Source organism: Quercus robur, chromosome 6 (genome assembly GCF_932294415.1).
Source record: "Quercus robur chromosome 6, dhQueRobu3.1, whole genome shotgun sequence".
Taxonomy (NCBI): Eukaryota; Viridiplantae; Streptophyta; class Magnoliopsida; order Fagales; family Fagaceae; genus Quercus; species Quercus robur.
The window spans coordinates 37,216,665-37,240,778 of record NC_065539.1 but is presented as its reverse complement, the minus strand read 5'-3'; the positions used below and the strand labels follow the sequence as shown (position 1 = coordinate 37,240,778).

The window sequence follows — 24,114 nt, the reverse complement described above, 5'->3', positions numbered from 1 at the left end:
TTATAGTTATATTGAGTGAACCACTGCACACCTTTGATGTGATAGTCACTCTACAAGTACAAAGTTCTTGTGAGGTGTAGGCAAGGGTCAAAGTTTAAGTCTCTAGGAGGGAGCTTCACACACGTATACATTTAAGTTAAAGTAAAATTTCTAACTTGTATAAAAAAAAAAAAAGTTATACCGGATGAGACATGCTCTTTTATTTTACACATTTTTACGGGAATTATTTTACACATTTTAGGCCATCATACAACGTGTTTTTACAATGACTCACTATAAGTATACTTAAAATAATTATGATAGTTTGCTTTTGGTAAAACTCTTTTAGAAAAATTTTAAAAATATTAATCCATTTAAAATTTTATTTCTAAAAAAAATCAAAATATTTAAAATAATTTTAATTATTTATTTTTAAGCATTTACTATATTCTTTGATTATGTCGTGTTGTGTTTGCACTATGTGATTCAACATAACTATTACATGTCACGCAACGTAACAGTTATGTTAGACATCTTTAGGGAACATCATCTCTTCACTGAGGTCTCTTATTTTCGTCCCTCATGTTTGTCTCCTTTTTCTTAAACCTTTTTCCAAATGAGTCTCCCATTCTCTCTCTCGTAGTGTCTATATCCGACTCTCCTACTATTACACTTGCTCATTCTCTAGACCCACCTAGCCATTTACCCAGACAACCCTCAACGAGCTACCTCTCACTACTACTAGGTCCCTTGTTTTTCCCCATTATTTCACTGCTCCTCTTGAGTAAGATCGCTTCATGCACATCTGCATAACTTTTTATTGCTATATTTCCCTTGCTACGTACACTGCATGAGCCTGATTCTATTCTTTATCGGCAATTGGTTAGCAGCCTACTTTATCTCACAATCACTCATCCAAACATCTCCTGTATCGTCCATCAAATGAACCAATTCATTTTTGCTCCACATTCAACTTACTATGTTGTCGTCTTGCGCATTGTACGATGTCTTAAAGGCTCTTCTTTTCCAAAGTCTGCACTTCTCAACTCAGTTTCCTCTTGTATTGCAAGCCTATTCTGATGCTGATCAATGGTGATTCAAAAGACATAGATGAGGTTTATCTATTAACGGATTGAGGGGAAAAGATTTGTATAAGCCATGACTTTTTGGTATGGGTCTTATTGTTCTTGATGTTTAGTTTTATATTACACGATGAATTTGTGTGAAAAATTTAGCCAAACTCTTTGTTTAGTTGTTGAGAAAAGTGAGGTAAAGAAATTCTTATAGGGTTTACTGTCTTAGGTATATATATGTTCACTGTTGTCAGGGCATTTGCCTTTTTATTATGTGATGGAGTTTGTAAATCTAACTATTTCTCAAGTCTTATTTAAGATTGATCAAAATGGAAAATTTTCTTTGTTCGCCTATTGTGGACGCACATTTTTCGGGTTTTGTCGCACATTGAGTCCTTGGCGACATAATTTTTGTGTGCCTGTGTATCTAGAATGAGGTATGTGTGTGAGTTCCTTTTTCTTATTTTTATTTTAGAAGTCGTCACCAACTATTAGTTTTGTATAAGGTGTAATTGGTCACCTAGATATCTAATTTATTTTAAATTACCTAATTAACTAAACTGAAATTTAAGGGTTCATTAATTAAGGTAAACCAAAAGTCTTTGAACTAAAGATTTTGGACTCAGAAGTTTGGTTACATGTGGGGAATGTGCTAGAAACCCCACAACGCCTATCCGAAGATAATACCTTATTTTAATTTATTCCAAACATTAACTTTTTATTTAAAAAAATAGAATACTTGGCATTTTGATTTTTTTTTTTAAGGTTTTTTCAAACAATGTACATACATACATATATGTGTGTGTGTGTGAGAGAGAGAGAGAGAGTAAATATTTACATATAGCTAACATATGAATGTTAACTCCAACAAATTATATACAATCAAGACATGTGAGATATGTACAGAGGTAACATGTGAGAGAGCATACAAATATACTTTATGATAGCATGTGTGTGTTTATTTATTATATAGCTAGCATGTGAATACTAAATACCATACAAAAACAAATCACAAAATAAGAAGAAGAGAGAAGGTTGGAAGAGTAACACATTGTTGTCATCCATCATTCTCTCATTTTAATCATGCAAAAAATTACAAACAAAGTTCACTAGTGCCAAGAAATGTTAAGGGCAATGTAAGCTTATAAGGTGTTCAAAGACTAAAGAGAATGAGCCTTGAACACAAATCCTCAAACTACTACTATTCTAAGAAAATGCTAGAAAATAAAAAGTTACATCGTTAACTTTTATTATTTTAGAAAAACACATTTTCTTTTAGAAGAGATTTTTTTTCAAGAAGTTATGGGAAAAGCATGTATCTTTTTGAAGAAAGCATTTTTTGAAAACATACTTTTGTATGAGAAATGATATATCCACAACATTTTTACAACAAATCTTAAATGGCAGATTGTTACTGGTTGTTATTGTTGAGGTAAAAAAGTAATCTTAGTGTTAGGTTCAAATTTGAACTAATAACAACTGATTACTTATAATTTGTTGTAAAAATGTTGTAAAATAATGTGGATGTAGCACCTCTCCTTTTGTATATAGAAAAACACTTTGAAAACATTTTTTTTTTTTAAGTTTCAAGTTTCCTCTCTTTGAAAAATAAGTTTTTTATTTTGAAAAACGTTTTTAGAAAACAGATTTTTTTTGCTTTGAAAACGATTTTGGAAAACAGGTTTTTTATTTTGGAAAACAGTTTTTGAAAACAGTTTCTAGAAAACAGATTTTTATTTTGAAAACAGTTTTTTTAGAAAACAAATTTTTATTTTGAAAAAAGTTTTTAGAAAACATATTTTTTATATTTAAAACAGTTTTTTAGAAAACAGATTTTTTATTTTGAAAACAGTTAATAAAAACTTGGTAACAAAAAATACAGTTTTTTTTTTTTTTTTTTTGGAAAAAAAAAAACCAGTTTTGTAAAACAGATTTTTTTTTTTTTTTTTTTTTTTAAATTCGGGTTCTCCCCTTTAAAAAAAAAAACAAATATATTTTTTAATATTTTGAAAACCCTTTTTTTTTAAGGAGACGAAAAAGCATTAAAAAAAAAGGTTTTGTTTTGAAAACTTTTAAGAAGAACAAAGGAAAAACATTTTAAAAAGACTCCTTTTTTTTTAAATGGGTTCATTTTTAAAGAAAGAGGTGGGAAAAGGTTTTCGAAGAAAAGCATTTTTTTTAGAATATTGTGTAGGGGAAATTTTTGCCCAAGCATATTTATTTTATGGCAACTTTAATAATGAGAAATGTAAAGGAACAACAATAATAAAGTGCATAAAATAAATTGTAAGAAAATAAAGTGTAAAAATTTAAATGACACAAAAGTAAAGTGCAGAAAATTAAATGACAAGAAAGTAAAGTGCCGAAATATTATAAATGTTGATTAAAAGAAGGTTTTTTTTTTTTTCTTAAATAGATTTTAATCTCTTTTAAGCCTTGTGGATTCTTCATCATAAAGACGTGAAAGTTCTAAGCCATCGCCATTCTTATGAGACATACCTATATTGTGCTCTAATAAAGGTTTAAAAACCATTTAAGAGAGATAGTAGAAAATCTTTTTTATTAGGGATAATTATAGCAAACCCACCTGAGGTTTGGCTCGTTTGCGCTTTGCCTACCCGTGGTTCAAAACTTTACATTTTGCCCACCTGAACTTCAATCTGTTACCCATCCATTACCCACCTCTCCCTTCGCCGTTAGAAAAATATATTTTTGAGGAAAAACAAACATAACAAAGATCAAAAAATTAGGATTTTTTATTACTTAAGAATTTCTGTGAGAATAGGATAGGATTGAGAAACAAATTCATTTCGTACAAGTAATCCATGGATTTTACGACCCATGTCGAGAAATCCAATCCTTGCACAAGTGGTGAGAGCATTGATAAGAGTAACCTCATCCGGCCTTGCATTAACATCACACTTGAGCATTTCATCAAACACCTTCAAGGCATCCCAATAACAACGTCCTTGTATACACCCAAAAACCATACTGTTCCAAGACACCACATCGCAAACAAAGAGTGGTATTTCATCGAAGACTTGGCGAGCATTGTGAAGCAAGCCGTAGAAGGAGTACATGGAAAGCAAAGCGTTTTGGACGAAGACATCGTGTTGGAGACCGAGTTTGAATGTGAGGGAGTGAAGCTCTTGACCTTTGTGGGAAAGTGAGAGACGGGCACAAGTTTTGAAGAGGAAAGGGAAAGAATGGCGGTCTGGGAAAAGCCCGAAATGGCGGCGCATGAGATTATAAAGAGAGATGCATTGTTGTGGTGAAGCAGTAGTGTTACTGTTACTATTACTGTGTGAGTAAGCTTTGAACATGAAATTCCAGGCGAAGATATTGGGGTTCTGAATTTGAGAGAAAAGGGTGTGAGGGAAGTGGAGATTGTTGGCATTAGAGTGTGGAGGAGAGGCCAATTGCACCATTGAGGGTGTGGGTTGTTGGATAGGATTGGAAGGAAGTGGGGTTTGGGGAAAGTGGTGCGGATTTGAATTTGAATTTGAATTTGAATTCAAGTTCAACTTCTGGTTCTGGGAGTGATGGTGAAGATTATGGGATTGAGAAACCAGGTTGGGGAAGAAACCAGGGAAGGCCAGTTTTGACAACGTTGTCCTTGTCCTTGTTGTTTTTGTTGTTATTTGCTTTGATATATCTTTTGTTTAACATGGGGATTGGTTAAAATTCATTTTGCATTGAGAAAATTTGTTCTTATAGAAGTTCTTAAGCAATAAAAAACCCTAACTTTTTTATCTTTGTTATGTTTGTTTTTCCTTAAAAATATGTTTTTCTAACGGCAAAGGGAGAGGTGGGTAACGGATGGATAACGGATTGAAGTTCAGGTGGGCAAAGTGTAAAGTTTTGAACTATGGGTAAGCAAAGCACAAACGGGCGAAACCTCAAGTGGGTTTTCTGTAATTATCTCTTTTTATTATTTAGGTGTCTAGATATGGTGTGTGTGTATATATATATGTGCAATAAAATAAAGGGGGAGAGGGGATGTGCAAGAAAATAAATGGGATGACATAAAATAAAAAGGGATGGGGATTGCTTGAAAGTAAATGGGATGACATAAAATAAAATTAAAGGGGATGGGTATGGTTTGAAAATAAATGGGATGACATAAAATAAAAGCATTAATAATAAAATCTCTAGATGCCTAGGTGGGATGAGATTTCTTCCCCCTAAGAGTACTTCTCATACATAGTCTAGGAGATGATCCAATGCTCATCTAGGGCAACAAACACAATAATATAAACCAACAATAATAATATGAACATTGAAATAAAGAGATAGATATATACACAATATATACAAAAGCATAGAAAATAGAGCAAATATGAATAACAAGCAAGATAAAAGAAAGATTTTATATATATGGAGAATGATGATTACAAGGTAATAAAAAGGGTGGGATTGGTGTAGTTATTAAGAATCTAACCCATCCCTATATCCTTACCCACAAAAATTACAACAAAAATGGATGGAGCTTTTTTTGTGTGGATTTCCTAGAGAGAGAGGAGAGAAATTTTTTTTTAAAAAAATTTCTAAAGGTATTTTTCCAGTATTTTCTTACTATTTTATGATTTTCCTCACTTTTTCTCTCTATGTCACTATTTTCTCGACCTATTTCTTCCTATTTTTCTCCATGATTTTTCTCAAAAATTGGGGGTATTTATAGGGGAATGAGAAAAATGGGAGGCTAGCATTAGTGTATTAGGATACACTAGTGCTAGCCACCCATCAACATTTTTCGTCTTTGTCTAATTTCTGGCCCAATCTTCGCATGGCTGTTTTAAGGCCTTTCCAAGTTCCATTTTCTTTGAATTTCATATGCACAAAAAGCTCTAGATGTCTAATTTCCAACGGTCTTTGCCTCATGCGATTTGGAGCTACAGTTGTCAAGATATTGCGCTCAAAAGAAAGGTGACGCAGTGTTGAAAAATTCATATCTTCCAATCCAGAGTAGATATTGTCAAGCATTTTTTATAAAAATGAGCTAAGCACTTGTTCTTCAAGATGGTCCAGCCTGGTCATTCCAATTCTTGCCTATTCGATACAATTTATTACACGAAGTCAGGTAAAAAATTGCCAGTTTTCCTAAAAAAATAGTGAAGATTTTATTAGGGTTTTTGGTATTTTGGTGATATTTCATCTGTTTTAACTCCAAATTTGGCCCGTAAACTATCATTTCGAAGGGGAAAATATGCCCTATGAGATGGTTCAAATGTCAACATGATCCAACAGTCGGATCAAAAAGTTAACTTTTTTACCATACACAATTAGGGTTTTGGTCTTAATTACTATAAAGTGGATTTTTCAATCATTGTGACTTTTTGATTCACCGTTTAAACATGTTGTACTTATTTTTACCCTTTTTGGCTTTTAAATTCATGATTTTGCACCTTTTTTAATTTTTTTGGTCTTTTTTGTACGCTTGAATTGATGCCGAATAAAATACGGTATCGATACCTATGTTTTTTTTTTTTTTTTTTTTTTAAAGGAAAGGAAAAAGAATCTTTTTTGGTTGTCTCTATTTATATTTTTCTCTCTTTATCTGCCTACCAAAGTAACGAAATGATATGAAAATGAAATTCTTTTGTCTTTTGTTTTTTTGTTGACTAGGTCAATGAAACACACTAATGGTCACATAAACTAAGCCCTCTATTTTGACGTTGTGCAAGTGCATGTGCCCTCGTGCCTATGAAAATCACAGAATGGGTATTTTGTGACTGGCACAAAATGGGTAATTGGGTATTTGGTGAATAGCACAATATACTTTGGTTCACTTCTGGTTGGATGGTTTTCAAAATTGTAGAGAAGTAGTTAGCTGATGTTGGAGGGGGAAGAGGGAGGAGTGGGTGGCAAAACAAGTAAGAGATTTGAATGAAGTGGTGTGTTTTTTACATTATATACTAGTATTATGACCGTGCGATGCACGGTTTAATTAAAAAGTTATATGTAAATAAATCATAATTAATGAACCATACGAATAAAACCACATTAATTTATAAATATAATTGAGTCCGTTTATACAAACACCATTTATGACTTCAAAACTTTTTTTTTTTTTAGAAACTTCATGACTCCACATGTTTGGCTTCATAGAACCCTTTATGGATATTTTTGAAAAATTAAATATTTACAAGTATTAATAAAATAAATGATGAAAAAAAAATTGGAACTAAATCATATGTAGGGTTAAGGGCCTAAAGTGTATATTGGGCCTTAGGCCTAGTCCGAGGACACAAATGATCCGAGGAGGAATAAATAGCTATGGGTAATTCCAATCTAAAGCCTCATAAGTAAGGAATGAGTGAAAGGTGATTCGAGGAGGAACATCTCTGGATAAACTGGGAACAGTTCCAGTATGTATCTTGATAATTAAGGTGACCTTCCAGGAAACTTCAGTGACAAGAGCGTGCCTCATAAACGTACCAGGGTGATGGGAACTCAAAAATATCTAAGGAAAAGCTATTACCACCGCATTAAATGTACTACAGCTACTCTTCTAGCCGCATTTATGTGGATAAGACCCCTGAATAATGCTGTCTTGGCAATCACAACTCACAGAAAGTCAAAAAAAGTATCTGATGGAACAAGTACTCAAATAAGGGTTCAAATGATCAATAAGTGTAGGATCAAGATGATCCAGATGGAGCTATATAATGTAAGAGACCTCCCATGAGGAAAGGATCAAAAAAATAAAGAAAGAATACTTTAGCAATAAAAATTATACTTGTACCCAACTGTTATTGATTTGTATGACAAAATACCTTCTCGGACAGTGAATTCATTCAGCTCTATTTTCTTTGTTCTTGCTTGATCATCTTTTAAATCCATACTAACCATTGTCAAATTCATTAGGGCCTAGTTCTTCGACTCACTCTCTATAAATTTATTGTACTGTGCTCATTGGGCCAAGATCCCATACATCGTGGGCTTAGGCTGCAAAACGTGTCCCTACATCATATGTAATATATATATATATATATATATGTATATATTACTCCCTTGCGGCTTAATTCACAAAGCATGAATTGCATGCAATAAACTAAAATACCTAAAAAAGAAGAAGAATGAAGATCTCAAAATAGCAATAACTTCTTATAAACAAATTTGAAAGTTAAGCCATAGAGAGTATTTCAAACTACATGAAATTATTATATGTACAAAACCTAATCAACATGACACGTGGATAAAAAAAGGGGGGAATCATAAATAATTCCGTTTTATATATATATATATATATATATATATATATATATATACAAGATAGAATTTCTACTCTAGCATAATCTAAGTGTACATGTGTGTGAAACTCCCTCCTGGAGACTTGAACCCCAACCCTTGCCCCCTACATCCCACAAGCACTAATACTTGTAAAGTGACCATCGAACCAAGGGTGTGCGGTAGTATAATTTTGGTTGTTATTGATTAGAATTTTAATTCTATTAGGAGTTATTATGAAACACCATACCTTTATGTTTAGCATAAATCTACCTAAATTTTCTAATTTTCTAAAAAGAAATGACAATGCACTAAGACATGCAAATCTAAATATTAGAAACTAAAACAAAGTGATTTTTGTACGATGAAAATTAAAGATAAAGATCAAGGTTAATTTACCTAATTGGCACATTCAATACCAAAATGAAGAAGCAAACTACGAACAATAAGCATCCAAACCCTTTAGGCAAAACCGTTGATAAACACACCAAATATTCTAACCCAAAGCATTGTAGTGTCCCACTTCCATATCTATATAGAAATAACACCAATTATATAAGAAAAAATAGAGAAGGGTTGCAATACTTGTAGTATGTTACCTGAAATTTGGAGATCATAGCCAAAAATTGAATCACTCGTAACTGCAAGCATGTTATTAAGAGTTATGACTTTGGCAATAAGTTTATATAAAAATTTTATATAAAAATATGTCTCATTATAAAATAAAAACCACTTTTAAAAAAAGGCTAACTTGAAAAGAAAATAAAATTCACACATCCATTAGCATCGTTAACGCTTTCACTACTCACCTAGCATCATGATTGAAGTTTTTTTTTTCATTCAAGATGACACCTATATTATATAGGTAATATAGGTGTCGGATACATCATATAGAAGTTTGATTGAAAGAAGGCCTCCAACTCTTCATGCCTAATGTTTTTAAAGAATTGTAAGTCTATCCATAATTCCTCTTATGCACAGATACTCTTGTGCTGTTTTCATGGTGTGAGTGGGCAGATGTTTATGATTATAATTTTGTGATATGGATTACATTTGGTAGGATTATAATTTTTGTTAAATCTTATCCCTTAATCAAGAGTTTTGTAGCTTGATATTCTAATAAAATATTATTTATTTAATAATAATAATAATTAATATATAAAATATAGGTTGCAACTTGAGGAAAATAAAAGCAATGAAAACGTGGGATGAGATTTAAATTTAGAAAAATTTTAAAATAGACTTTTAGTTAGAGTAGAACTAAAATTCTAAAATTTAGATGATAAAATTTTATCTGAATTAAACTTTTGTATGTTAAATACTATCCCTTAATTTAAGAAATATATCCTAACAAATAAAAATAATAATGTTAATCTAATTTTATTTCAACACATGTAAAAAATAAGGATTAGATAGATTAGATAAAGAATTTGGATTGTAATCAAATTAAGATTTTTATCAACTTAGAAATTATAGTAAAAGAAAATTATAATTTTTTTTCTTAAAATCTAAAAATCTAAAAGAAAATTTGCAATTTGGTAAAGCCACTTGACGCAACCACGACTTCTATGCCCAACTTTTATTATATAGTATATGATTTATGTAAAGTCACAATTTGGGGCCCAAGCCCAAAATGTATGGAGCCTTAGTCCAATGAGCCCGGTACAATGAATTTGTAGAGAGTGGGCCAAAAAACTAAGACCTAACGAATTGGACAACGCCTAGAGTTGGATTAAATGGTAGTCAAACATAAATAAGAGGTGTTAATATCAACAGACTTTCAGTCCGAGAAGGCCATAGTCATCTTATATTGATTACAGTGGGATAATAAGACAGTTTAAATTGCTACCGTGTTCTCTCTTTCTATTTTTCCCTCCTCCCTCCATGAAGAGTCTTCTACCTTATATATCTTCTTTGGTGTCATCTTTACCCTCCACTTGTCGATTATTTGAGCCCTCACTTGAGTGCTTGTCCCATCAGCCACCTTCCCTAGCGCTTTGTGAGTTGCGGTAGCCAATGTGGCACTGTTCAAAGGTCTTCTCTACATAAATGCGGTCAGTAAAATACCTGTTGTGCATTTAATACAGTGGTGTCAGCCTTCTCTTAGATATTTTTAGGTTCTCTTCCTCTTCTCATGCCCACGAAACACGGCTCTGTCATTGAACCTTCTCAGCAGGCCACTTTAATCATTGGGTTGTATTTTTTGAACCATATTCACAAGTCCGAGGAGTATGTACTCCTCGGACAACCACTCGTTTGCTCCACTTATAAGTCTTGGTTTGAGAATGTCTCATCACTAGTAGTTTCTCCTCGGACCTGTTTATCCCCTCGGACAAAGCCTAAGGCCCAATATGCGATCTTGGGCTCTTATCCCTACAATTTATATATATTAAAGAGTTATTTTAATTTTAATTTTTTTTAACTTTTTAATTGACTTAACATAATTTAACTAAATTTGAGTATTTTAATTGGACAAGCACATGTTATGTTACAATATTTAGAGCATTCACATTAGTTTCCTCAATTTTTTAACTAAACTAACTCAAAAATCTCTACTATTTTTTCTAATTTAGCTATCTATTTTTTTTTCATATACATACATCAGCCTCAATACTTTATCAATATAGGAATTAAATATTATTTCTTCCCACTCACATTTTTAATCCCAGATTTTATAACCACCGAGCACAGCCACAACCTAGCAGGGCCAGCACAACCACAACTAGTAAATGTCAAAATCCACTCAACTTCCACAAAGAACCCAAATCACACAACCACTAAAATCAAAATAAAACTGCCAAAACTAGATCTAACCACCATTAGAACCATCATATCACACCTCTAGAATCACCAAATTGCACCACACCAAACCAAATCGTACCACCACCAAAAACACCAAAGACACCAGATCTGATGAATAGAGAGGTGAAGAGAGGCAGACTAGATTGCAGCTCCACAAAACCAAATTGTACTATTGTTAAAACAATGCCTTGTCCACCAGAAACTCTACCTATTTGGTGTGATTATTATAAGAGAGAGAGAGAGAGAGAGAGAGAGAGAGATTGATTTTGAATAACAAAAAATTATTTTTAGTGTAGTGATGATAGTGTCTAACTACAAGCAACGAGGATATTGTGCAAGATTGATGCACGCATGTTTTGGTTGGATTTAGACAAATTTTTGCTTAAATTTTAAATTGATGAGACTGGTATGAATGTTCTTTGCTTAGATGACATTCAATGATCATAATGATCATGTTTAATGGAAAGAGGCAAAATGAAAATATTCATAATAGTGTCAAACATTAGGAATTAATTCAAAATTTAGGAATATAAGAAATTAAACTTATAACCATTCCAAACTTAATTTGCATTTTAATCTAATTCCAAACAATATGAGCTTGGTATCAGCTTTAATCTTTAACTTTTAGTTTTTATGTACAGTTTTTAAAATTTTTTTTTTTTAAGGTGTAAATATACTTGAGCATATTTTCAATAAAAAATTTCACTAAATAACTATTTTCAAACAAGAATTAAGAATTATTTCTTTGATCAAAGAAAAAGTAAGAATTACTAATTTACTATCAAAGAATACCGACTCGTATAAACTAGATAGCTTTATACGATGAATCCACCTTTTTCTTTTTTTTTTGGGCAAACTGTACAGACAGCATAAAAGCAAGATGGGACATGTATGTTGGTTTAAATCAATGTGCTCGCACGTATTGACTTTTGTTTTGTTTATCAAGACAAAATCTGGCAGGACTCCTCTATGTGAAATTGTGGTATTTCACCTTACCGACGTGAGTGAGTGTCAAATTAACTTTCAAAAGTAATGATAGGGATTGCCCTCCCTGTCCTCCACCACTTTGCCAGCAACTCTGCAATGACCACATATTTTAAGTGGTAATCTTCAACCCGTGTGCTCTGTTAGTGTTAGTGAGGAAAAACCCAGCTTTTTTATATTTCTTTCACAATTATTGGTGCAAGATCCCCTAATGCACTTTTTAAAATTTTCTGCATTAACTCTTTCTATTTCTTAATAATCAAGCCACAAAATTAAAGTAGCATAATAGCTTAACATGGTTTACCCAAAAAAAATAACAATAGCTTAACATGGGTTTATTAATCTAGTGCCCAAAAACTAAGTCATTACTCGTATTGGCATGGAAACTTTAAGAGGAAGAAGGCATGAATTATCTTTTCCTCCTGTGGTCCTAAATTTTTTCAAACAGTAAAATAGTTTAATAGCAGGCTCCTTCCATTAATGTTGTATAATTTTTTATTTATTTATTGAATGTTGTATCATAATCACTATTCTCAATCACATTATGTTGAATCATAATTACTTTTTTTTGTTTTTTAATGAGAAATTGAGAAATTTAGCAAAAATTAAAGTCCGAACGTTCTTCTACCCATGTTACAACTTACAACTATACGAATTTAATAAGCCTAATTAGTTAATAATAATTTACAAGAAGTCTTTTCTTTAATCCGACCAAACAGTCTACTAATATCCCACTACTTGCTTTCATTCCGTTCACACACCTATTTCCTTTTATTAATGAAAATAGTCTAAACTAACTATACTCCTACTAGTTAAGTAGTAGTTTCAACTTCTTGAACTTATTGTAATATTTTTTAACTTCATGCTTATCTGAAAGACTACAAACCATTTATATAAGAAAATCACTTAACTAATTAATAATTAATAAAAATAAATTAGTCTTCCATTATTAACTAATTAGTAATTACCACTAGATCAACTAGATATTTTGGATCTCCAGTAATTTTCATATTAGATCTATTAAGTATCAAGTATTAACCCCAAAACTCTCTCGCACCTTTATTAATTAAAAAATAAATAAATAAATAAACCCACAACATGATTTGACCTAAGTCAAATTATACTTACTATTTATTGATAACTAGAAGGTGTTGAATTTTTTTTTTTTTTTATTATTATCTAGAATGTGTTGATAGACATTAGAGCAATTTAACACTAACATATTCATTTAAAAAAAAAAAAGATTTTTTTTTTTTTTTTTTTGAGAAACCCTGTGTTTAAAAAGAAAAAAAAAGAAAAAAGAAGACATTAACATTGTCACAAAAACACCCGGACGCACACGCACATCCAAATGAACCCGGACTCAGAGCACCGAGTTCCTCTGCGCTAAAAAGGGGATATATAAGGCAAAACTTCAAGATCTGATCTATCTCTCTTTCCTTTCTCTTTCTCTTTCTCTCTCTCTCCACCATTTTATTTCCTCTTATAGAAGTTAATCTCACCCTCCCTTCACTCAGATCTCCCCGTACAAATCTAGGACGATTCTTTAGGTATCAAAATCAGACCCACTTCGTTTTTTGATTCAAACCCAGTAAGCTTGCTTCTTCTTCTTTTTCTTTTTCTTTTTTTCTATTTGTGCTTTTTCGCTTTTGTGTTTCTGGGTTTTTGTTAAATTCTTGTTTTATTGCTGGATCTGATTCAATTAACGTTTCTGGGTGTGCTTGCAATGATTTGGATTTCATGGGTTTTTATAGGATTGGCTAACGTAGCTTTTGCAATGCAAAAAAATGTAGTTTTTTGTATTGGTCTTTGTCCCAGATCTGTGCTCAGGGAAAGTGTCATTTTCTTTATTGCTTGTGTTTCAATTCACTGAGGGACTGGAACATTGGGATAAATCAATTACGTTTGCTAAAATCTTCGTTTTGATTTGCGTTTAGTATTAGACTATCTCTTTCCTTCTTGGATCAATCATTTTCATTGCTTGGTTGTCAATTTGTGTGTGGGGCTAACCTCAACTAGCTTCAGTGCCTTTAAAAAAAAAAAAAAAAAGTTTATAAAGCACTTCCATAGTCCTTAGATTTTGACTCAATCCAGGGATCGAATTATTGAGAAACAAGTTTGCAACTTGCTGTTGAACTTTACTAGTATAATATAACAATATTATATTTCTAAGACACAGTGTTTCGTGGTAACATGTCGGTGCTAGTTTATTATGAGAGCTCATACGCGTAGATATTAAGTAGTGTAATTTGTTATCCTAAAAGATGGTATTTTTATTGGCTAATTGTTGTTTGGTTTTGTAATTTAATTTTTTTACAGGTCTCTGATAAGTCTTTTGAGTAATTCATGAGATGAGATCTATGTTGTGATCTTTGAATACATTGGTGGAAGTGAAAAAAGAGTTGCGATTGGAGAACTTGAGAACTAAAATAAATGATGAGGGGAAGATCTGATGGGGTGCAAAAGAAGCGTTTAATCACTTCTGTGTGTGCTGTGACAATCTTCCTTGGTTTTCTGTATGTATACTATGGATCCATTTTTGGCTCTAATAGCCATGGTGCATCAGCTCTAGAATATGGCAGCAGATCTTTGAGAAAACTTGGTTCATCTTACTTGGGTGGGGATGAAGATAATGATGGCAAGCAAGATGAGTCTTCCATGAGATTTGCGCTGGAAGATGGAGAGGATGAAATCACACCAAAGAGTTTCCCTGTAAGTGCTTTACAGCTATACTTAGTCTTCAGCCCCCCGGCTTGCTTTTTGGTTTGATTTGCTATGTCAATGGTGTTCATTTGTGTACTTTTGATTTTTTGAAGGTTTGTGATGATCGGCATTCCGAATTGATTCCTTGCCTGGATAGAAACCTTATATACCAAATGAGATTGAAGCTTGACTTGTCTTTAATGGAGCACTACGAAAGACATTGCCCTCTTCCGGAAAGGCGGTTCAATTGCTTGATTCCTCCTCCACCAGGATACAAGGCGAGTCTATTTAGAGAATGATGTTGTAATCAAGATTGTATTATCATTCTCTGCTCTAGTAAATGATGTTCTGTTTGCTCATTTGATGTTACAGGTACCAATTAAGTGGCCAAAAAGCAGAGATGAAGTCTGGAAAGCAAACATACCTCATACTCACCTTGCACATGAGAAGTCTGACCAGAACTGGATGGTTGTTAAAGGTGAAAAGATTGTATTTCCTGGTGGAGGAACTCATTTTCACTATGGAGCTGATAAGTATATTGCATCAATTGCAAATGTAAGATTTGTGGCCTTTATTGAATGCTTTTTGCAAAGTATTTCTTGAATTGCTAGTCCGTATATAATTGTGCATATTTCCCTTGCTCTGCATTGCAAATGGTTTGTCTGATTTTTTGTTTTGATCTTGCTGTTTTTTTTTTTCAATTAATTGATATTTTTGTGCCTCGAGGATGATGTAGTAATATTATACGTGACCTAATTTTGCAGATGCTTAACTTTTCCAACAATAAGATAAATAATGAAGGAAGATTAAGAACAGTTCTTGATGTTGGCTGTGGTGTTGCAAGTTTTGGAGGTTATCTTCTTTCGTCTGATGTCATAACAATGTCATTAGCACCAAATGACGTGCATCAAAACCAAATTCAGTTCGCCCTAGAAAGAGGAATTCCAGCATATCTTGGTGTTTTAGGGACCCAGAGGCTCCCTTACCCTAGCAGATCTTTTGAACTTGCTCACTGTTCTCGATGTAGGATTGATTGGCTTCAAAGGGATGGAATTCTTCTTCTTGAGCTCGATAGATTGCTCAGACCAGGAGGGTATTTTGCCTATTCATCTCCAGAAGCATATGCTCAGGATGAAGAGGATCTTAGAATATGGAAAGAGATGAGTGCCCTTGTGGAGCGTATGTGTTGGAGAATAGCTGTAAAGAGGAACCAAACAGTTATTTGGCAAAAGCCTCTGACAAATGACTGTTATATGGAAAGAGAACCTGGTACTCAACCTCCTCTCTGCCGGTCTGATGATGATCCAGATAAAGTTTGGGGTGTGCAAATGGAAGCATGCATCTCGCCATACTCTGATCGTGAGTGTCTTCTTATATGTTTTATCATAATTTCTGTGTTTTCTTGACTGTTGGAAACTATTGTCACAATAATATTTTCTCGTTGGCTTAATGCTAAAACAAAACTTGTTCTTGCTTTCATGCCACTTAGTTAATAAGAGTTAATACAAAAGAAACGCTCAAATTGCTTATAGACAATTAGGAATGCAGGCTTAGATTCCCATAGAAAACAGAGTTTTGTAAGTAAATTTAGCTTATTTAAACAGCTTCAAATCACCACAGTTAGTTATCCAACTAAAAGAACAGATAGAGATGAAATCATAAGTATGTAGGCCACCTGGCATAAGGATGCACTATTATGATTTTGGTGTTAAATTTTGAATTGTTGATGTAGTTTGTTTAAATCACTGGGACAAGTATAGATTTTAGTTTAAGTTTGCTTTGCTTCTTTGTTGGTTATTTTGTGATATGTTCACACTTAACTCTCAAACAGTCGTTTCCCAAATGCTATTTTTTTCAAGTGATAATTATGATCACTTATATCTCGGTTGAATAATGTGTATACTTCTAGATTAACTCAATGAGGATTTTGTTATGGTTGAGCATAGATAGGTACTAAGTTTAGAGACACATGCCAATATAAAGCTGGGCTTGAATGACCAGCTGTGGTGTTATCACAATCATCATGATGCTTGGTAGTCAATATGCTTGGGTGCATTTGCTAAGCTAGGTGTGTATAGCCTGTACTTCAAGCTATGGAATACCCACCGATCAAAGGAACCTAGAATTTTGTATTGATACATGTTGGCAGGTTTGATAGGTGCTAATTAAAATTTTTCCTGGTTTTATCAGATGACCACAGAGTAAAGGGAAGTGGATTGGCTCCTTGGCCATCTAGATTGACTGCTGCTCCTCCTCGTCTTGCTGATTTTGGCTATTCAAATGAAATGTTTGAAAAGGATACGGTAATTAATGGTCTTAATCTACTATTTTTTTATGGTTAGTTATTCCTTGCTGCTTAGAAACTTCCAATACTTGGGCTTATGTATTGCTGGTGTCTGGTGTAGGAAGTTTGGCAACGGAGGGTTGAGAATTATTGGAATCTCTTGAGTCCAAAGATTTCATCAAACACTGTGAGGAACTTGATGGACATGAAGGCAAATATGGGTTCATTTGGTGCTGCTCTGAAGGACAAGGATGTTTGGGTGATGAATGTTGTTCCCGAAGATGGTCCGAACACTCTTAAGCTGATATACGACAGAGGTCTTATAGGCTCTGTTCACAACTGGTATGCATATTGATTTTTGAAATATAACATGATAAAAAATTGTACTGTAAGTAATACCATGCTTTGTTTTATAATATATATTATCTTTATAGTGATTATATTAGTGAACTTAGTTTTCCTAGGCAAGGATTGGAGTTCAACTTATGCACTTTTTGATACACGAGTGAGAGAAATAATGACACCCAGCTAATTATCATTTAACAGCATATAGCTATTGCCTATGGCTGATTTTCTTCAAATTTACCAGCTCTGCTGACATATATTTCTAACATGCTTGGTGGAGATGATATTTGCTCATTTTCCATCAACTTTTACACCCTAGAACTTTATCCATAGATTCTTGGAAAAGTTTGTGTCCGCTGAAGTTTGGAGGAGGTTGATTTTGACTTATACTGGAAAATCTGTCTCAACAGGTGCCAAGCCTTTTCAACATACCCCCGAACTTATGATCTGCTCCATGCATGGACTATCGTTTCTGACATAGTGAGGAAAGATTGCAGTCCTGAAGATTTGCTGATTGAGATGGATCGCATACTAAGGCCTACTGGTTTCATAATTTTTCGTGACAAACAACCAGTGATTGATTACATAAAGAAGTACTTGGCAGCATTGCACTGGGAAGCAGTGGCAACAGCTGATTCCAGTTCAGATTCCGACCCGGATGGAGATGACATTGTGCTTATCATTCAGAAGAAAGTCTGGCTGACAAGTGAAAGCCTCAGGGATTCCGAATAGGACAACATTTTAGTCTGCTGCTTCAAGGGATTCCAAGCATGTCCCAAGCTGTTATGCAGAAAATAATTTTATTTTTGTAGCAGTAAGTTATGTTTAAATTATTAATTTTTATTTCCTTTTTTCTACGATGATTTATTTGTTAAAGCCATAGACTGTCAGCATCTATACGCAATTCTTTTTTCTTTTTCTGGGCATTGTGTAAGCTACCTATTAATCTATTGATCAATAACTGAAGTTAAGGCCAATGTGCTGCTGAAGTAAATAGAATTGGTTCAAGTTATTTGTAGTAGCATATTTTGCTTGCCTAAAATTTATCCATGTCTTGTCTTTGTGCTTTTAGTTTTATGTGCAAATATAGAAATTACTTTATTGAAATAATTCCCTTTAAATGGGTCCAATTTGGGAAAAAATACTTTTCCCTAATGCAAATTAAATTCTGGGACCGTTTCAAGTAAAATACACATCCAATTTTCTCACAGGACTGGCATCAATATCTTGTGCTCACTAGATGACATTTGGAGACTGACCGGTCTTGTGAAATGTATTTACATTCACTCCTTTTCATATTTATCAAGTTAATTTTGGAGTGTATCCTTTTTTTTACGAAATGGCATTTTACTTTATTGCACCAAAACAACGAGAAGATACACCAAGCAAGCTATAGACCACGGAGCACCCAAAAGAACCGGCTAGCACTCAAAAATTCACAACACCATGCTTTGTTTATTTCATAGAAAGCCTATAATACTTCCCCTCCCACCCCCAAAAAAAAAAGAAAGCGTATAACTAAAAAAAAAAAAAAAAAGTCTCCCTCATTTTCTAGTGTTTGTTAATCGTTACGATAGAATTGGGCTGAAGATAAAAGAAGCATCATTAAGGATGTCAAAGTCACTTGGGGTTTCAAACAAAATTTTAGAAAATACCATTAAATGCTACCATTTGCTGTAACTAAGGGATTGATCCAAAAGGCATCCTGATTTGATAATGGACAGTCCTGTTCTACTGTGCAGTCACAGTGTGCTTGGTGCATGTATTTCTATGGTTTTGTTTGACCGCTATGTTTTTTTTTTTTTTTTGGCTGAATTTGTTTGACCGCTATGTTGTTTAGTCTCCTAGTAAGCATTCACATTGATCTAAAAAAATTATCTATTCTAAGTTCTTAAAACATTTTACTACCCTATTTCTTTTAATTTTTATTTTTACATATAATTTATTAAAATAATATAAACTATACCATAAAATAATATAAAAAATTGATAGATACTGACGAGAAGAGAGAGAAAGTGATTAAATTTTTTTTTTTTTTTTTAATCTTTACAATCCCTGAACAGTAGGTTACATAAACACAAATTTACTGTTCATGGTTGCTAAACCCACACCTGATAAAGCTCAATTTTAGCAACTAGGTTGCTTTTAGTGAGCGAGTTTCTAAAATAGCAATTAGAGGGTTTTACACACCCAATGCTACATGCTCAATATAAATTCTTAGTTTGAGTATGGATGGGAGGCTGTGTGCTATTAGCTAAGCGGCATGGCACAGGTACGTCACAGTAATAGGACAATTTTTGAAAAATTAGGACAAGGTACAGTAGAGATATATAAATTAATTCATTATTAATATATTTATATTTATATTTTGTATATATTGTTAAGCATTTTTTTAATAATAATTTTAAGATATCAATTTAAGAGCAATAATAGATAATACTATAACAAAATCCAAAATACACCTCGGTCGTGTTCTGTCATATTTTATATATATATATATAAAAGAAAGGGGTGTGACATGCTTGTAGCTGTGTCTCAAAGGTTTCCAGTGTCTCTCATACATGTTGGACATGGACACGACAATCCAAATGAGGTGTTTGTGCTTCCTAGGTTGTTAAGTGTATTGTTACAATGTTGTGCTACTATGGCTTTTTTTTGTTTGTTGTAGTGGTTAGCTTCTTTGTAAGCTTTTAGTTTGAGTGGGAGTTTCCTCTGATATGGACCCTCCTTGGTCTATGTTTTGAGAGTTTTCCCTTTGTATTATGTTTTGTAGTTAACAAAATCTAAACTAAATTATCAAAAAAAAAAACAGAGAGAAAAAAAAAGGTGTTTGATATGGAAAAAATCAAGTCAAACACAATGAAAAACTTTTTTTGTTTTGTTCCGTACGAGTGGAATTAGACAAGATATTATTAAATAAGAAAATTTTCACAAATTGCAAATCATTTTTTGCCACATTTGGTGTACAGAGCAATAAGAATGCAAAAGGGAAAAAAATATTTTATATTATCAAAAGTTATTTTATCTATTTTACGGTTTTACTTATCCAATTTTAAAATGTATCCCTCATCTTATTCTTTATTTTGCATTACCTTATTAAAATATTCATTTTTTAACCCAGCAACAACCACCCTAACACACATATTCACAACCACAAAACCCAATAACAGCCCCACAAAAACCAAGCAACCCATGCAAATTAGTAACTCACACAAAAACCCAACAACCCGCAAAACCCAACCACCGCAACGCCGTTGCTGCTACCCACACTACTGTAACCCACGTTGAATTGTAGACCCACATCACACCACCCAATCCATTTGTAAATGGATGAGAGAGAGAGAGAGAGAGAGAGACGGGTGAATAAAATAAGTGGAGAAAATATTTGCATTTGTTATAGTGCTAATCTATTTTTAGATGTTACTATAGCACATTTTGTAAAAATTTGAACATTGATGAAGCACCAGATATAAGGATAATTTTGTGATATTTTGTGTATTTAGTAATCTATGTTGTATTTTAAGAGTTTTTGCACTCCAAGATGGGAATGCTCTAATATGTGATTTCTTAGTATAAACTCTACTACAAGAAATACGGTCTATTGCGGCGCTCCAAAAGCACCGTTAAAACCCAAAAAAGCGCTACTAAAGGCACCTCTGACCTTTAGCGGCAGCTATTATTATAGCGCTTCAAAGCACCACCACTTAAGTGCCACAGTAGACCTATTGCAGCGAATGCTGGGTTGGGCTCTGCTCAGTGGGTGTGTTTGTGAGTGATCAATGGTGCCGAGTGTGTGTGTGAGATAAAGTGCAGCGTGTGTGTGAGAGAGAGAGAGAGAGAAAAGGAGAGGGTTTTGTGTAAGAAATGTGTGGGAATTGAAAGATGTAAGTGGGAAAAAAAATTCGGGAAAATTTTTTGTAGGAAGGGAAAAAACATTTAGGGGAAAGAGTGGGAAATTTTGTTTGGGAAGGATAAAAAATAAATAAATAGAAGGCATAAATGCACTTTTTGCCCCTATATTTTAGAGTCATTTCTATTTTGATCCCTATTTTTCTATTTTACCATTTATAGTCCCTAAAATGAAAAATGCGTTCCATTTTAGTCCTTACCGTCATCTTACTAATGGAAATTGTTTACGTGGCAAACGGAGTGCACTGTTTGCACACTAAATGTTGACATGGCTATTAAAAAAAAACGTATTTAGCATATTAAAAATTTCACTTCAGAATTTAAATAAATAATAAATCACATAAAAATTTTAAAAAAAATTGAATTTCTAAATTGTTTTTAAAATAAAATAAGATAATTAAATTATTTTTTTATTCCTTTCATTATTATTAATTTTTTGGAAGAATATGTTTATGTTCTTTGTGTTCTTCCCAAAATATAACTCATATTCTTAGATCGATAACAATTAATCAAAATAACATTTTATCAAGCATTTTCTCACACAATCACACACTCAAAAGAAAAACTTCAGCCCCAAAACCTCCTTCTCAAACCGGTTCTCCAACTCTTCTAAGCCATTCTCAATCCTCTCTCTCTCTCTCTCTCTCTCTCTCTCTCTCTCTCTTCCAAAACTATCAGATCTTTCTCTAACTCCATGACTGAGCACTGTCATCTTCGTTCATCACACTGCCATCACCAGATCTCTCTCTAACTCCATGACCGAGCACTGCCTTCTTTACTCATCGCTCATCGCTCATTGATCCGCTCTCTCTATCTCTCAATTTTGCTCAAAATCAAACCCAAATGTTTCAAACTCCTCCTCTCTCAAACCGGTTTCTCTCTCTCAAACCGATAGGTCTCTCTTTCTCACTCAGATCGATGTCTCTCTCTCAAAGATCGGTGCTTCACTCTCTCTTTTGCTCAAATCAATGTCTCTCTTTTAGTGGGTCTCTCTCTCGATAGGTCTCTCTCTCTTTCTGCCTCATCCCTCTATGTTGGTGATGGTTAGTGGTTGCGGAAGTGGTGGTCAGTTAGGTCCAGTGGTGAGTCGTGGTTATGGAAGTGGTAGTCAGTTAGGTGGTGAGTCATGGGGAGGGTTTGTTGATTGCTTGGTTTTGGTTTCAATGGGTTTTGGTGTTTTAGATTTGAGATGTTTTGGTGTTTGTTGGGTTTTGTTCTCAATGGGTTTTGGTGTTTGGTTGCTAAGGTAGTGCAAGAAAAGAAACAAAAATTGACTAATCCAATTTATATCCTAAAAGAAATTCTCTTTTATATTATTTTCTGCTACTGCTAATTTTTATTTTTATTTTTTTAATATTCTGAAAAATTAAAACAAAGAACACCCACATAGCTTTGTGAATTTAGCATAACACAAACAAATTTACAATTTATTAGCAAAATTCCTTAAGACCCAATTCGAGTATTAGCAATACAATTCCAAAAAAATAAGACTAATTACCCAAAAAAGAAATTCTAATATCATTGAGATTAAAAAAGAAAAAAAAAACTAATTTTTACCTCACTTCGTCAATGCTGTTAATGGCAAAAGCCAAGCATTTGGCTTCGTCCAAACCTTGACAGCTATTTTTGGGGCTTCAATCGACAAGCGATGCAACGAGTGCTAATAAAGAGAGCCCCAAGCTAGGTTTTGAGAGTGAGGATGCATGGTGATGGGGATGTGTGGCAGTGGTGGGAAGATCAATTGCTGGGTTTTGAGAGTGACGAGAGATTTTGAGAGTGAGAGAGAATGTGTTTTTTTTTTTTTTTTTTTGGAGAGGGAGACAAACGGATAAGAAATGAAAAGGTTGGACGCTAAAGTGATAGGTTTAGGTGAAGGAAAGGAAAGGAAAAAAAATAGAGGGAAAAAATTGGACCAAAAACATGTTTAGGCAATTAAAAGGTCTATTGCGGGGGTCACTAGAACTGCCACTATAACTAAGAAAACATGCCACAAAAAGGCATATATTGTGGTGGTTCGGTATTCCACTGCTATAACTAAAAGAAATGCTGCTAAAACACATATATTGCGGCAGTTTTTTATACCATCGCTATAGAGCGCCACAAAAGACTATATCTATTGCGGTGGTCTAATGGTACGCCGTAATATATCTCATGTACAGGGGCAGTTCAAAAAAGCTCTATAATATGTGACATATAGTGGCAGTTTTGGAAACCGCTGCAATAGCCCGATTTTCTTGTAGTGTCTTTGGATTGAGTAGTTGCTCCCATGAAGTCATGATTCATGAAAGCATTTCTAAGCACCGTAATGTAAGATTATAGTTCCATAGGCTCATCATGGGATGGCATTTTTGGGCTCTAGAAGGATTCTTCATATGGCTAAGGATTACACTTTATTTAGATTTATTTCCCTCTAGATACTTTATGGATGGTTGATCATGATAATTCATCCGCTTTACTTAAGAATAAAACACCTCAAATCTTTACTACTCCTATTTGACAAGCTTACTTTCTCTTTGTTTAGCAATAATACCAACGGGACCCAGACTGGGCTGTAAGCCTATAACTAATTTCCAACAGTGTCAAGTCAAGTGGGCATTTCTTCTTCCTTTCCATTGCTCAAAGCACAAGCTCTGACCGCTTTCTCGATCGGTTCCATATGGCATGGTTCCTCAACATCCAGATACAGCCAGCCATCCATGCTAACATCTTTAATATTGTTGGCTTGAGCTTTCCCTTTCACTGAGACATATTGGACCAATGGTCCCAATTGAGCCCTTGACTCTTGACTCGACAACAAAAATCTTA

At 33.5% G+C, this 24,114-nt stretch overlaps 2 protein-coding genes across 2 annotated transcripts; one reads left to right on the top strand and one right to left on the bottom strand.

Annotated features, from left to right (window-relative positions):
• Positions 1-3,811: 3,811 nt before the first annotated feature.
• On the bottom strand, positions 3,812-4,480 carry LOC126690143 (pentatricopeptide repeat-containing protein At1g08070, chloroplastic-like). The gene has a single exon (XM_050385274.1). The coding sequence runs from the start codon at positions 4,478-4,480 to the stop codon at positions 3,812-3,814; it is 669 nt and encodes a 222-aa protein (XP_050241231.1).
• An 8,950-nt stretch (positions 4,481-13,430) lies between these two features.
• On the top strand, positions 13,431-18,424 carry LOC126688623 (probable methyltransferase PMT3). The gene is made up of 8 exons (XM_050383385.1): positions 13,431-13,659; positions 14,388-14,780; positions 14,885-15,049; positions 15,144-15,326; positions 15,536-16,130; positions 16,962-17,074; positions 17,177-17,397; positions 17,811-18,424. The coding sequence occupies exons 2-8, from the start codon at positions 14,502-14,504 to the stop codon at positions 18,130-18,132; spliced, it is 1,878 nt and encodes a 625-aa protein (XP_050239342.1). The 5' UTR covers positions 13,431-13,659; positions 14,388-14,501; the 3' UTR covers positions 18,133-18,424.
• The last annotated feature ends 5,690 nt before the right edge of the window (positions 18,425-24,114 follow it).

What these genes read in the sequence shown, in the direction of transcription:
- LOC126688623 (XM_050383385.1), top strand. Translation starts at nt 14,502, where the DNA reads ATGATGAGGGGAAGATCTGATGGGGTGCAAAAGAAGCGTTTAATCACT. An exon ending in ATATTGCATCAATTGCAAAT is followed by an intron (nt 15,327 to 15,535) that starts GTAAGATTTGTG and finishes CTAATTTTGCAG; the next exon opens with ATGCTTAACTTTTCCAACAA. An exon ending in AAATGTTTGAAAAGGATACG is followed by an intron (nt 17,075 to 17,176) that starts GTAATTAATGGT and finishes TGTCTGGTGTAG; the next exon opens with GAAGTTTGGCAACGGAGGGT.
- LOC126690143 (XM_050385274.1), bottom strand. Translation starts at nt 4,480, where the DNA reads ATGGTGCAATTGGCCTCTCCTCCACACTCTAATGCCAACAATCTCCAC.